A 15,261-nucleotide genomic window follows, 5' to 3' on the forward strand; every position below is an offset into this window, starting at 1 on the left:
GTGTGGTCCAAAATACACACCAGCTGTCTACCTGCGTCCCACACAACACCCTTACCACTCTCCTGCTGAATGGACATGGATCATTTGCTGCACCTGCTCTTTGTGTGATGCTTGGATTTTTCACAATCGCTATGACTTGGGTGATGTAACTGTTGGAAGGTGGGTCATTAGTTGTTTGGCCTGCACAAGTAATGGGTCCGCACACGACCACCACTGGGATCCAAACACCCCATTGTAACACTTGACTCTCATAGGATAGCGTTGTTAAGCAGTTTAAGGCTTACTCAAAGGAGGTGGTGTGCACGAGCACGCAAGCATGGCACTCAATAAATGATTGTCCAGTCTGTGCTTTTTCTTTTGATAAAGTAAAAGTGCATTTATTACACACACACTACTCAATACTATGCAACAATTTGCAAATATACACAAAATCATGGAATTACCCTTGGATGACATTGTGTAATCTCTCATGCCTCCCCCCAGGGGAAATACAATCCACCACCCACATGGCAAAACAATCCCTGGTATCCCAATGCAACATTTGCCTGTAATGCAGAGTGAACTGCACAACAGTCTGACGAATAAGCATATTTACTGTACATGAGAGAGAGTATCAATCCTATTACCCAACTCAGCATTACCAGGAACACCTAGAAACATATTTAAGTACTTTAAACAATAAATATTTCTTTTGGATTATTTATGGATTATTTCTTGATTACACTGGTGTAAACTCATACACTTGATTATTCTGGTGTAATAACATCCTGCACCCCCAGAAAATGCAGTCACAAGCAAAGAACAAAAGTTTTACCATGCTAGTGCTTTACATTTGCTTTCAACCCTCGGGGGGTTATATTTCCTTTGTCCGTGGCATTGAGGGGATGCTACGCTGTTCCTGTAGCTGCCCCGGACAATGGGCACTTGGATGGCGGTGGCTTCCTGGGGCTACCACGAGCTGAACACTGTGACCTGGAGGACCTGGGCCCGCAAAGCCTTATGGGCCATATGCATATTCAATGAGCGGCTCTCCCACTGTGCCGGGGAGAGCCGCTTTGCATTTCCTTTTTTGCCGTTTTGCGGCCTTGCACCGCATTTCCTAGCCGATAGCAGCGTGGGGAGCCCACCCCCAGCTACCCTCTGGATTGGGAGGGAGGTGCCTAGTCCCACCCGGACATCCCCGTCACGCTGCTTCCTCAATGGAGGGCAGTGTGGGAAGCCAACCCCGGCTACCCTCATCATTTTGAGGCGTCCTGTCCCAACCAGACACCCCATCACGCTGCCTCCTGGATGGAGGGCAGCACGGGTAGCCCACCCCCGGCTGCCCTCATCAGTGAGGGGGGGGGTGGTCCCACCCGGACACCCCCGTTAGGTGAGTGGGGTTGGGGAGCGGCTCGGGGAGCCTACCGCCAGCTGCTTCTGCCGGCTCCCCACAAGACCAGCACCGCCAAATGCTGGCGGGAGACGGCCTGTTCTTTGGTGTCTGCCCGCTCCTGCGGGCAGATGCGTGCTGCTGGGAGGCTGGACAGGCTGCATGGGGGGAGTGCGACGGCACTCCCCCCTCCTTTCCTGCTGCATCGGGCCCCAGGATGGGGTCTGGGGGCCCCCTCACCACTCCGAGGAGTGCAACAGGGCTCCCTGGCCTCACCCTCTTCACAGGCCCCCTTTAGCGGCATTCATGGGGGGTGCGACTGCACCCCCTAACTTGGTCTTTCAGTGGGGCCCCGGAATGGGATCCAGGGCACAGAACAATCTTTACCGGGTGCGCGATGGCGCTCCCCGGTTTAGCTTTTGGTAGCCGGCTTTCCCTCAGCCGGCAGCCATCTTCACAGGGGACGCAATGGCATCCCCTGACTTTTCTTCCTGGCAGAGCCCCGGGACCCCCTTCTCACCATTTTCACAGGGAGTGCGATGACGCTTCCCGTCTTCCTCTTCTGTGGGGCCCCAGGATGGGGTCCGGGGCCCTCTGCTTGTCTTCACGGGGTCACGACGGTGGCCCCCGGCTTTACTTTGGTTTGGGGCAACCCTCAGGCCCTGGCCCACCCTGGGGGCATCAACCAGAGCAACGGCGGAGCCCTACGCACTTCGCTGCTCACTCAGCAGTAGGTCAAAGGTCACAGACCTTCTCCTTTGGATATCTCGCGCCACAGAGTGCAGATTTGGATGGTTCTGGTGTCGTTTCGCTCCTGGTGATGAGCCCTTGTTACCTGGAGCACTCTCCTTAGGCCTCTTGGCCTGGAAGGGCTCCAAATGATAAGGGGCCAGTCCCTCTGACTTCCTACGCCAGACTTTCCTTTGGGTGCCCTCCTTTCCTTCTGGGCAGCGCGCTCGGCTTGCGCCAGCCAAGTCTTTCCCCCAACAAGGACTCAGGGGGAGTGAAGGGGCCAGCTTACCTGGCCCTGTCCTACGCCTCACTGGCCTGAAATCCTTCAGGGGCAGAGTCCCTGCCCCAGGGGGCTGTCAGGGAGTTCTTCTTTCCAGTTGTCCATGACGCCCATCTGCAGGATCAGTGCCCTGCAGTGAAGCCCAGACAAGAGAGAGAGCTCTCCCCTATACACGAGCTTTTAAGTGGGGTGGAAGTGTCCAGCAGACCTGCACCTCTGGCCAATCCAGACGTGCCACATCCCTTCCGTGCCCCTCTCCCCTCCTTCCTGCACAGTGTTCTGGGATAGCTCAAAAATTGTATCGTCCAGGAGCTTGGGCCACATGTGCTCTGAAACTCAGTCCCTCCTTCCTAGCATTCGTTTCAGGGCTTCTCCGCCCATTTCCTGGCAGGGGCTGACAGCTGGCTAATTGATACAAGGCCCTGTTCAGGCAGCTGGATACAGCAGTAATTGACCCTAATCCTGAGCTGAGCCAGCGAAAGATGACATTCCTGGATGATCCATAAGTGGTACTACTATGCTTTTGTAACCTACTGCATCATTCTTTTCATACAGGTTACAGCATACATTGATGTGACTCTGGTCTCTGTGTGCCCCACGGGACCTGAGTTATGCCTTAGGCCACTCTTTCCAATTGACATTGAATGGAGTGTCCCTACAGTGAAAAGACAGTAAGCACACTGAATATCCCTCCTCTGTGTACACCCATCTCATGAGCCCTACTCCAAATCACCACCCACTCTGCATAGTTCCTTCTGCGACAGGCTCCTTAAGCGCAGTTCTCAGGCTGCACACGCCAGTAACCCTCCCCGCACAGCCCTTACATGGGTGCACACTCGCGTGCACACATAATAATGTGTAACCAGCCCGGGGCTTCCTACTCTTGATGCTCCACAGCAGCCTTTCCTTAGCGTGGTCATATGTGCAGTCCGTTTTACCATGAGTTTACTGTGGGGGAGTCCCTGACTAGGAGGCTCCCTCACAGTAAAAGGTCAAAAACCAGGTGGTCAAAAAGCGAGAAAAAATCAGGGCTGACCGGATGGTCAGAACCATCCTCTCAACGTAACATTCATGGCAGCACCCCAATTCTGGGCATTGTCCAAGCACCACTGCTGAAGATGTCATTCATGAATGTGAGAGGGACAGGAGGGTGATGCTTGCATCGCTTAGTGGTAATTGCACTACTCTAAGTTCATTTCTTGCTTTCATTAATTATTACCTACCCCCCTCAAAACCCTGTTGGTCCAGTCCAACTGTTTGGGTGTGGGTATGTTGTGAGGAACAGGATGTGTGGAGGGGGTGTAGTGCTTTTTTTAAATTTAGGAGTGAGTCTGGGAGTGGAAAGCGCCTCATAATGTATTCAATCAAAGCGAGAGATGGACTCTGAGTAATGCAATTACCAGGAAGTAGCCTGAGCACTGTATAATGCTTTGAGGACTGCCAAAAGATAAAATCACTCACGGCAAGACTTATGTGATTTGCCAATTAGCCTTTCAGAATTCTGTCCTTCCTACGTCTTGTGCCAAACATTCACCATTGTTTCGGTGAAGTAAGACTTCTTTGTAATGTTGCTTCTGAACTTCCCACACAGAGATTAACATCAGAGTATTAAGATCTAATTTGGAAGAAAGATCAATGTTGCCAAGTTGAAGCCATCAAGTGTGACACTCTCAGCCAGTTCTTGCTCGACAATTAGTAGCACGTTGGATTCTTGGAAGGGTGGTTTTGCTTTTCCCATTATAACTAAGACTTTCCAAGTCCAAGCATGTTCTGGGCTGTTGGCTAAAAGGGTTATAATTGGTTGGCTTGGATGGTTCACATGCCCTGACTTTGTTGCCTACATAGCTTTTAAGAAACAAAACACCTCTTTCAAGAAATATATTTCACACTGTTTTAAGATGAGGTGGTCGTCGAATTTACATTTTCACAAAAGCATGTAGTACAACCTGTAAAGTCGCAAAATGCCATTTCTACATTGTTAGAAGCTCATGTATTCTTGAGGTTATCACATCAGGTCATGTCTTTATAGGCAAGATGCGCTTTTTCTGGGTTTTCATTTAACAGCCTAATGCATTCTGGGAGTTGCGGTCCTGGGTCATTTCACTTGATCCGATTTGATACCATAACTGAAAACAATGATTTCCAAAAGAAAATTCCTAACCTGGAGCACTGCGTCCTTGGTGACATGGGTTCATTTGGTAAACAAATGTATTGGTACCAACATAACCGTCTCTGTGAGGAGAAACATCCTTTACAACGTAGTGGGTACCACACAATGCCTTTACCATGCATCCATTACCTCTTAATGCCTTTACCACGCATTGCCTGTACCACGCAAATTTATACAAGCATATGCTTTTACCATGAAATAGTAAGTGTATGGCAGGCACATATATATATATATATATATATATATATATATATATATATATATATATATATATATATATATATATATATTACCTACTGCTCCGAGACAATGACAGCGGGCAGGCAGGAAAACAGATGAAATGTCTGCTCCTAGTGGACGGGAGCAGTTTTCCTGCTACCGCCCACTGGGAGGGGATTTACAGCTTGCTCTGCTTGGCAGGAGCTGTCATAGCTACCTCAAGCAACAACAAACTACTGTGTCTGTAGAGTGGACACCTCGGGACATAGGGAGCTGGCCCTGGGAGTTGTAGTGCACAGGGCCATTGATGGCTCCAGGAGAGGGGCTGCGCGACCCTCTCCTTTCTTATCACAGGGCCTGCCTTGGTGGGTAGTGGTCCCCGGATGGGGGTAGTTTTCTTTGAAAATATGGCCAAGCCCCAGGCATGTGGTTATCCCCGGGGCTGGAAATGGCCTGGGTGGGGGGGGGGGGGGGGGATTGTTGCATGGCACCCTCACCCTTTCTCTTCAATCAGCCTGGAAGTGGTAGTCCCCGGGGTCATAAAGGGCTCTAGAGGGGGGTCCGTGCACCCCCCCTTCTTCATTGTAATTTCTTAGGTATGCCTTAGGGAGGTGACATCCCTGTATCCTTAAAAGGCATACAGAGGGAAGGCCACGGGCCTCCACCTTAAAACTGCATAGAGTCCTGGCCAAAGGGGGTGGTAGTCCCTGGGACCCAATCCAGCCAGCGTAGGGGGGTCAGATGCGCCCTCCCATAATATATATTCAAATATGCCCCAAGGACCTGGTCTTATATACAAAGATGTTTGGGAGACAGTGCTTTTTTAAAAATAATTTTCACAGGGATTTGTGGGCCCTTCGTGATTTTTGCCACAAAATTTAAAAACGAAATGCTTTTTGGCCTTTTCGGGGTCCCTGGGCGACCCTACCACCAGGCCTAGGAGGTCAGGGTACTACTATTATGCCCCCTTCACTTTTTTCTATACTTTTCTTTGGGGCTCGGCTCAGTCTGAGTTCCAAAATGGCTGCCAACACTTCCTGGTTGAAGTGCTGGCAGCCAATCAGATCTCAGCATGAATATAGATTTATATATATATATATATATATATATATATATATATATATATATATATATATGGTTAATATTTACCTGTGAAATACTTACATTTACATTTTTGTTGTAAAGGCATGCATGCCTGGTAAAGGCATATGCATTGTAATGGATGTGTTGTAAAGGCATGCATAGTAAATAGTAACGGCAAGCATGGTTTCATCATGGAACCATCGGAATCATATATTTCTTTAATGAAACCTGATTGAGAAATGAGAATAACGTTGGGCAGTATTTTTTTTTGTTTTAAAGTTAATTTATTGCATAGATTTTACAATCTACATTCAGAGATGACATTGGTCTGCAGTTTTTTTGGATCAACAGGGACTTACTCTTCATTTAGGAGTATTATGATTGTGGCCTCTGAGGCCGTACCTTTGATTTCCCTGATGTTTGTGAAGGAGGGAAAATGCATTCCTTAGTGGGGGAGTAAGGGAGTAAAGTGTGTTGTAAGCTTTTTATAAAATGTCGCAAGAACGCCACACAGCCCTGGCCTTCCTATATTTTAATGACAGGGTAGCTTTGGAAATTTCTCAAGTCTGGATCTCTTTGGTAAGCTCCATTTTATCTATAGTATTTACGGATGAGAGGTTTAACTTGTTGAGGTATTTCAGACATTCTTCTATGTTGACGTTGTGAAATGTCTCTAATGCAGATTAATTGCCTGTATTAATTGTTGTGTCCCTGATTGCTGCAACATGCATCTTTTTATTCTTAGCTTTGAGATAGCTAGCCAGTATCCTTCCCACTTTATATTTAATTATATTTTTTGCTTTCATGTTATCTATACATTTTTGTGCCCCTCTTGCTAAGAATCTTGTTATATTTATACTTTAATGGTTTCACTTTAAATAAAATCTCTTTGTCTTCAGTGTTCCCAATCTCTGCTTATAACGACTTGAATTTGGTATTCACCATTTTATTTTTCTTTGCCATAATTCCAATCATTACCCCTGGTAAAATGGCCTTCATGGCATCCGAAAGAATGTTAGGGTATAAATGTTCGGAATTATGTTCTTCAAAGAAGTGGGTAATTGTGGAAATGATTAGATCTTTTGTATCATTGTTGTCTACAATTTCCTCATTCAGTCTGCAGATTTAGACAGTTGGTAGGTTGTTGGTGAGATTGAAGTCTAATTTGCATGCATGGTCTGAGATTGAGGTTGATCCAATCCTGGGGTTGATAGCCAAGGGAGGCAGGTAATCATTGGTCAGTATAAAGTAAATTCCTGAAATGTGTTGCGAGTGTGGGCGTAGAATGTGCGATTGTGGCGATGCCAGGACTCAGGCATGATAAGTGGTTTGATAAGGTGTTCCATCAACCTGTGATATTTGTTTGGTCTGTAAACACAGGATGATAATCTATCTAAGGTAATGTCAAGTGGGAGGTTGGTGCCCTCAACCCAGACAAGACCAATGTTATCAGAGAGAGGTTTGTTTAAGTCTGAAAAGAGTTGTAGGTCTTTCCTCTTTGGGGCAAAGATGTTAGCAACGTAGAACATATTTCCATTTTTGTTTAATTTAGTAACTAGTCAGCTCCTGTTGTTATCATGGATGGATTCTATGCAACTAACCACAGCTTTTTTACATCAATGTGATAACTCCTTTTTTAATATTGTTTTCCGGAGTGGATGAGATATTGTCAATCTACAGGTTGTACAAAAGGCGGGATTCAGACATACCAGTTCTTGTTCCTTAAAGTGTCTCTTGAGTGTATATCAGTAGTCTAGTACTTGTTTCCTTTAACAAGGGTTTTAAGGCCCTTCATGTTCAACAACAGTATTTTTATTGGCTTACTTGTCATAAATAAAATATTGATTATGGGATATGATGGTAACATATGAAGGTACTGAACAGGGCCAGGATGTGCATAGCCAGCCTCTATGATAGATCAGTAGAGTGTGGTATAACAAGGTGTTGTTGAAAGGAGAAGCTAATTTTGGAGCATGGTATTGTGAAGTGCAAACCCACCCCCATGGTAATGAGGGCTAGGGGACCGTAAAAGGGAAAGGAGGTGAATGGAGGAAAGGGCATTAAAGAAGAGAAAAGAATAGATAAAAATTACAGAGATCCTAAGATCGACACCCACCCAACTACCCTCCCCACTCAGGAATCTAAGAGGCAGAGGAGGCCTTGAGTAACCACATCTTAGAGCAGACTCCTAGTAGGAAACCTCATCTGCAAATGAGAGTAGATGAGCTCCTCTACATAACTAAAGACAAATACTATGAAGAACAAAATATGGATGTGTCTAAAGTGCCTCAAGGGTGGCATTTAAAACATAGGACTGTGTTTTATACATTTTAGTCTGCTGTATTCGTATTACTAGAAAAACGAGATAAGAAAGTACAAAGTGAAATGTATTCCAACTTGGAGAATGTCATGTAGCATTTCAACATTGAGGATATTGTCTAAGGTTAATCTATAAGGTGAAAAGTTCTAGAAGCTGAACATTAGTTAAGCTCACAGCCAAAAACACGGGAAATATCATGTCAATCTGTAGCCAGCCTCACGTGCTAGATAGAGAGTATGGTTGATCGTAGTTCTCTTAAGAAAGAATAAAATCCAATTAAGAAATGGGATTCTTGTCAACCAGGACAAGCCTTTTGTCAACACAAGAGAGAATAGCATGGGAATATATTATTGATCTTTGTAGACATTGGTAAGGTAGGTTCCTTAGGCCAAGAGGGGTATATGCACTGAAGTGAAAAGGGTTAGTTTAAATGATTGCTAGAGCTTATGGTTATAATGCTTCTTACATTGTTACTTGGATTAGTTATGCATCATTAACAATCTAGTATTAAAGTTGGTGAGGACTACTATAGTCGTGTCAACGCTCCATGACCCCTCAGAATGTGATTAGAGTAAATTATTCAGCGTACTCCTTACAGAATGATATTATTATCCAAGACATATACGTATTATCTGTAAAGTGACTGTACGTACCAAGTGTCCTTGCCATGTATGTAATAAATGTAAGGTAGCTTAGTATATATAGAGTTGGTCATTCACTCAAAGTTAGTGAAAAACATGGAGCATAAAAGTCATGTGATTACTTAATACATTAATGTATTAGTATGACAGTAAAGACACGTAATTCTGAAATATCAGCAACAGACAGAAATTTGTTGATCAAATCAGGAATATTCCTTAGGTATCCACTGGGAATCCCTGATTGTTTTTTCCTCTGGTTGATGGAACAGAATATATTTCCCTTCATAGATGATTCTCATTTTCAATGGTCCAAAAAAGAAAAATTTATATGTTCAGCAATTTAAGAACTGGTTGCAAAGCCAGAAAGCCTATCCTCCAGAAGTTGCTTTTTATATAGTCATGAGATATCCCTATTTCCGCTCCATTTCAGTTGATTGATTTTACTGTCCTCGTATGATAAAGGATGGCTTCTGAGTGTTCATACTTAAGAGGTCTAAATTAGTGGTCTAGGGAATCTGAAATTCGGTGTAGGCCTTGAGGGTATTGTGTGGGCTCTCTTGATTTCAAAGTCGTTATCAAGCGATACGCTAAGGGTACAGGGGAATCATGTTTTAGAAACCTAATGCAGGTTTTGGCAACTTTTTCTCATTTCTCCAGAAGGCCCCCACCCAAAAATGTCTTTCTTACCGAAGCATACCCAGTTCTATACAGCTTAGCACCTACAGCAAGGAAGACTGAAAAGGTCCCATCTGGGTAGGTGAATGCAAGTGGGATGTCCTTTTGTCTCACAGTCATTGCTGGAGGCCTGCCTCGATTCCCATGTTGTGCAGCAGTCTCAGCGGCTTCAGATCAGAGGATATATGGCTCCAATTCTTGATACAAGCATAACTGCTTCACTTTTGATCTTCAGTGGTGATGATCACATTGTGAACAATATTATTAGGAGTTTAAGTTTGACTTTGTAGTCCCTGATTGGGAACAGCACCAAGATCAGGGTGCCATCATGCTGGGTGCTAACCACACCCTCTGATACAATACTGGCCCTAGCGGGCATCGGGCATTGCCCCGGTGGGCTGGAAGGGTGGGGGCCGGTTCTGAAGCTTTGGGGGCTACTTTTGTTACTGGGTGCCGGTTTTGCAGCAGTGCTGCAACTTGGCCCCCAGTAACAGAAGCAGCAGTGCTTCGCACTCTACCCCCTGCACCTCCAACCCCACCTCCGGTCCGAGGGCTGGTCTGACCAAATCGCCAGGGCTGCTTTGGGTTCCCAGTCCGGTCCTGAATACAGCTCTTCAAAAAACATGTATTTCTGTGAATGTATTTAGTTTTGTTATCATATACTTTAAAACCTATCCGAAGCACATCCTGAATTCCACCTGGATTTTTGGTAGAAAATAAATGGAGTTTGTAAACTGATTTGCGACCTTGAGAGTCTAGCTATCACAAAAAGGAACCCATTCAAACCTCTTTTAACCATTTTTAAACATTTCATTTCTACTAAAGAGGTCTAGACCAAGCTCACAAAAAAAAGTCTAATCTGGCCACGGTTCATGGCAAGTTTTCACTCCATCTTATCAGGTTTTACTTTAGAGGTCAGGGAAATTCCTATCCTGGCTTTGAATAGGATCTGTGAAACCACCTGACCTTTGTAACTTTATCTTCTTAACCAATCTGCAAAAAAATGTAGAAGTAATCACATCTTACCCATTTTTTTAAACGGTTTAATGCAAATTGTCAAATGGAGTGAATGCTGTTAGTTTCTGAATGCTTTTGCTATGGACACCTCAACCATCACTACAGGCCTATTATGGACGACTCTGTAGTATGCATGAACAGAGCCGAGCAACTTGAAACTCGCCTGTCCCAGTGCCAACAAACAAACTGCAAACAAACATACTCAGGACAGCGTCGGAGTTGGAGGAAGCGGGTCTTACCGTTCTGTCCTGGTCGGTAGATAGGTTTGTCTGTCTGCACAAAGATCCCATCATTGATTTTCCGGATCAAGACTTTCTTGCTCTCGGTGAAGTTGACTCCAGGCCCTAGAACAGAGACCCTGATTGTGGCCACTTCTTCGAATCCCACTTTTGGAGCCGGGACCTGTATGTCAAGAAAGGGGAGGGTGTTATGAGAAATGCCCGCAAGATTAACATCACCCAAAAAAGTGACCTCATCAACAGCTCACGGACAAAGGAAGCTGAGATTTCACTAGCAAGGCACAGCTAGGGTTACCAGAAGAGTCCATGCACAGGACACACCCTGTCCCTTTCCCAAGCAATCATTTAAGTTTCATGTGCAATCCAGTACGTGTAATACTGGTTCTTTACAGAGGGACATACTAAAGTCCCAGATAAAAGTGCTTGTGAACAGAAAGCCTATAAAGGGAAGTGGGGCATTCTGTGTACCGAGGTATATTTACAAGAGTGCAGTGAAGTTATTCACCTGGCTGCCATGCGTGACAAGCAAAGGGCAGGAATGTACTTTATTTAAGTCAATACGGTGCACTCCTGCCTTTTCCCCTACATTGGCGTTCTTTTGGCAGCCTAGCACCAATGCAGTCACCCTTGCACCATAATGCAAGGGTGCCTCCTTAGCATGCAATATTGTTTTTGTGCAGAAAGGGGCACCTTCCTGCACAAAACAATCCCCTGAGGCTTCTTCCTCTTTCTATGTGTGCTGCAGAGTTAAAAACGGGGGAAATAGAGATAATTCTTCTCGTTAAGACTCACCTGGGGAGGCGAAGGCTCTTTGGCGTAGTCCCAGGTTTACCAGTTCTGATAAGTCTGTGAATGCGCCAAAATCCATGGATGGTGCGTGGGAATACACACACGACACCCAGGGAAATGCCTCCCTAGCGCAGAGTAATCCAACGCAGCAATTTGCTGTGTGTTGTATTCCTCGAGATTTATGAAGCCACTCAGGGCCGCGCTAGGTGGCCTTGCGTGGCTTCAGAAATCCAATTTTTCAGCTGTGTGGTGCAAGAGCCACGCAAAGGGGCTTGGCTTGCAGGTATAATGGTATTGCCCAGAGCTTCTGCGCAGCTCCCATTCCAATACTGTTTGGTAGCAAAGATGGGATCATGGGGAGCACTATTTTGGAGGGCACGTTTTGGAAATGATTAACGGCGGTGCTCCTAATGACCCTAATTTAGTGTTTGAAGATCTCTCAGCTGCCCTGCATTATGCTTAGGCTGTGTCACAGTACCCATATGGTACCAGCCACAGGCGTCGCTGCTAGGAGATGCGTTACCCGGGCAGTTTGCACAGGAAATGCTCAGCCTAGCATGGCCCCTAAGACATGGCATAAGGGGAGAGGCTAGTGGTGTAACTGCACACATCTCTATGGGAAACCACAGTGGCAAAGGTTAATCACATCCCTCTGTTCAGTGATGGTGCCAAAGAGAGCTGTGGAGTGTTGCCAAGCAAAGAGGTTGTAAGGGTGGGTGCAGGAGGGAGGATTCTGATGAGTGCTCACGACCCTCTAACTTTTAATAAAGGTGCTGCAGTGGGATCTGCTTCTCAGGGTCATTCTGGAGCTGAAAGTAAACATCAAGAAATAAACTAAGGGCTGAGTGGGTTAGCTCACTGGGTCTCCTAAAAGAAGCCCTAATGCCCCCTAAGGAGCACAAAAATAAAATCACAGGCAAGTGAACAAAACTATTCACTGCAGGATCTCCCTTACAGGAGCAGCAAGCGTTCACACCAGAGACGGTAAATGCAATGGAGGTGACCCTGACCAAAAGAAGTTTATTATAATGGATACCTAATGGAGTTGCTATCTTCTGCACAGCAAATTCATGGTAAGGCGACTTTGAAGACATTCTTGTTAATGGAAATAGAAGCAAATGCCAGAAGAACCACTAAAGATATCCTTGGTTCTGGGAGACCTGGTCAGCTTTGCAGACACAAAGAAGACCTGCTCCAGAATACAACCTCTAAGGACAGTGACTTATTTAAATTGGCTGTCAGTATCATTGTGAAGTCTATCAAAACAAGCCAATCAGGGCATTCTAAAGTGGGACTATTGAGGTTCTCATCAATCTCCACTGAGATGGGTCTGAGAAAGAATTATCACCCTGGCAAAGGTGCTTGAGAACAACGCTTAAGTATACAAAAAGTGACTGGTGGAATGCTTGAATTAACCTCAGCCACTGGTAATTACTCGAGGCCCGCATTGCAATCCATCATTATTTTGCTTACCATGCCACCTCAGTTTAGACCCAGCCATATTCAAATCAGTCTTGATCCTGCTGCAGTAGGAACAGTCCAGCCCAAACTGCCAGGTCCAGTCCTCCCTGAACCAGAAAACAAAGTAACCAAGACCAGTTTCACAATGATTGGGGCTCTTGGTTCCAGTTGCACAGTGAGTACGGGACTCACATCAGGGCATATCAGTCACACTTATGGTATTGCACTAAGGACAGAGAATGCATTATCTGTCATTTAGATCTTGGATATTCTCAGGATTTCAAGCAGTTTGTGAGTATTCCTCCTCGATGAGCTAGTTCATCCCATGAATAGCAGTTTTCTGTAGACCACTGTAGGGGCATTACACTAGACTTTGAATGTAATTTGTTATCACTGCAGAATTCAGTGTAGATCTCTCAGCAGGGGTGGTACAATTCTACATCTTAGTTCAAGTAACCACTTAGGCAGTAAAGAAGGCAGTCTAACGAAGGGAGCTAGTGTGATCTCCGGAATCCTATAAGAAATACATTGTTAATGTTTATGTGGGATAGAAATACACACTGAGATACATAGTAAAGATGGCCAAGAGGTTGGCTTAAAAATTCTTTAAGCTAGTGGAGCTGGAAAAGTGCTAAATTGTTGTTCTCTGCTATGTGGCCCTAAAGGTTCAAGTCAATGACAAACCCCAGGAATTTGGCTCAAGACCCTCATTTAAACTCGATGCGTGGGGCATTAATCTGCATAAAGCTCAGTAGTTTTCCCTGATTGCTAAAGGAAAAGCTCCATTTCTACTTAGGTTTAGTTTCAAGGATTTGGCAGCCATCCATCTTTGCAGTTTTGGGCAAAAGGTTTTTAGATTTCAGATGTTGTTCACAGAATGGACCTTGCGATAAAGATTGGTATCATGTGCCTATTGAAGAATAGTCACCTAGCGATAACCTAAGTCACTGATAGAAGCAGCTTAATATAGAGAGAATGAAAGAAGTGGGCAATAACATTGGTCTCAAAGGCATTCCAAATCATTAGTGAGAATTTGGTGGAGTATCAAGACTCATTTTGAACAACTAGTTCTTGAAGTCTTCAATGAAGTTGAAGACTTACCACTTCTTCAATGGCATTTCCGTAAAAGGAAATTTATAGAAAGGTCTTAAGGTGTACAAGTCGCCAAGGCCAAGGATTTTTCTTTTCAGCAAAAGTGATATTTGAGCTGTTATGACTTTGGCCAGCCAGATTCCAAAAGACAATATTGATTAGAATGGTTGTGATAACAGAGGCGTATGAGTTGAGCTAAGTATGTATCATATTGCTATGGTTCATTAACAAAAAGAAATCTATTTTAAAAACTTGGGCTCACATTTGAGAAGACTTTGTGTTATCTTTGAGTCATGCCAGGGACATCGCGAAGGTTTCAGTAATATTTACAATGCCACACAAGGCCTGATTTGTGTGGCCATGCGTGGCTTTGAAAATAAATGTAACGCAAGGCAGCTACTTGTGCTGCATTATGTTACATTTTAACTTGAGAAGCATTCCATGGGTGGAGAATGGGCATTCCGATGCATCCACCCATCCTTTTTGGCACATTCACAGATTTACAAACACTTGCACACCTGGGAATGAGTTAAAATGATATGCTTTCCCAAGTGAGGCATAACAGGGAGAAATATCTTTATTTCTCCTCGTCATATGATCTTTCCACGTGTGCTGCATTCTGCAGCAAACATAGAGAGAGGAAAATGCCTCTAAGGATTCTATTTTGTGTGGAAGACTGTCCCTTATTGCACAAAAACAATTCTGTCTGTAATGCAGACACCCCTTACACTATAGTGCAAGTGTGCCACTACTCCCCACATGGACCACCATGGTCAATTCCTCTCTCAAACAGGGCATCCTCCCTGAATAACTAAAAATGGATCAAGTCAAACCACACTCAAGATGCCCAAACAACTACCACCCAGTCTCCACACTCCCATTTTTAGGCAAAGTAATCGAATGTTTCATAGCATCCCAATTAGCCTCTCACATCCAAACAAACACCCTCCTAGACACTCTCCAATTAGGTTTCTGCCAGGGTCACAGTACAGAAACTGTGATCCTCCAAACAGTTGATGTCTCCCTAAAAATCCTCAATTCCGGCAACTCCTGTCTCCTTGCCCTCCTGGATTCATGTCCTGCATTTGACACTGTCAACCATTATGACCTCCTTTATATTCTTGAACTACGCAAGGGATGCAGAGACACTTTCCTCAGCTGGTTCTCCTCT

General features: G+C 44.9%; 1 protein-coding gene across 2 annotated transcripts in view; it reads right to left on the bottom strand.

The window, feature by feature from the left end:
• Positions 1 to 15,261, bottom strand: part of LOC138303675 (alpha-2-macroglobulin-like protein 1) — a 599,538-nt gene that overhangs the window by 504,546 nt on the left and 79,731 nt on the right. For both annotated transcript variants that reach the window (XM_069242992.1, XM_069242993.1), the window contains exon 3: positions 10,749 to 10,911. In XM_069242992.1, coding sequence (XP_069099093.1) covers positions 10,749 to 10,911 — 163 coding nt within the window. The remainder of the gene's footprint in view (positions 1 to 10,748; positions 10,912 to 15,261) is intronic.

This window comes from Pleurodeles waltl, chromosome 7 (genome assembly GCF_031143425.1).
Source record: "Pleurodeles waltl isolate 20211129_DDA chromosome 7, aPleWal1.hap1.20221129, whole genome shotgun sequence".
Lineage (NCBI taxonomy): Eukaryota > Metazoa > Chordata > Amphibia > Caudata > Salamandridae > Pleurodeles > Pleurodeles waltl.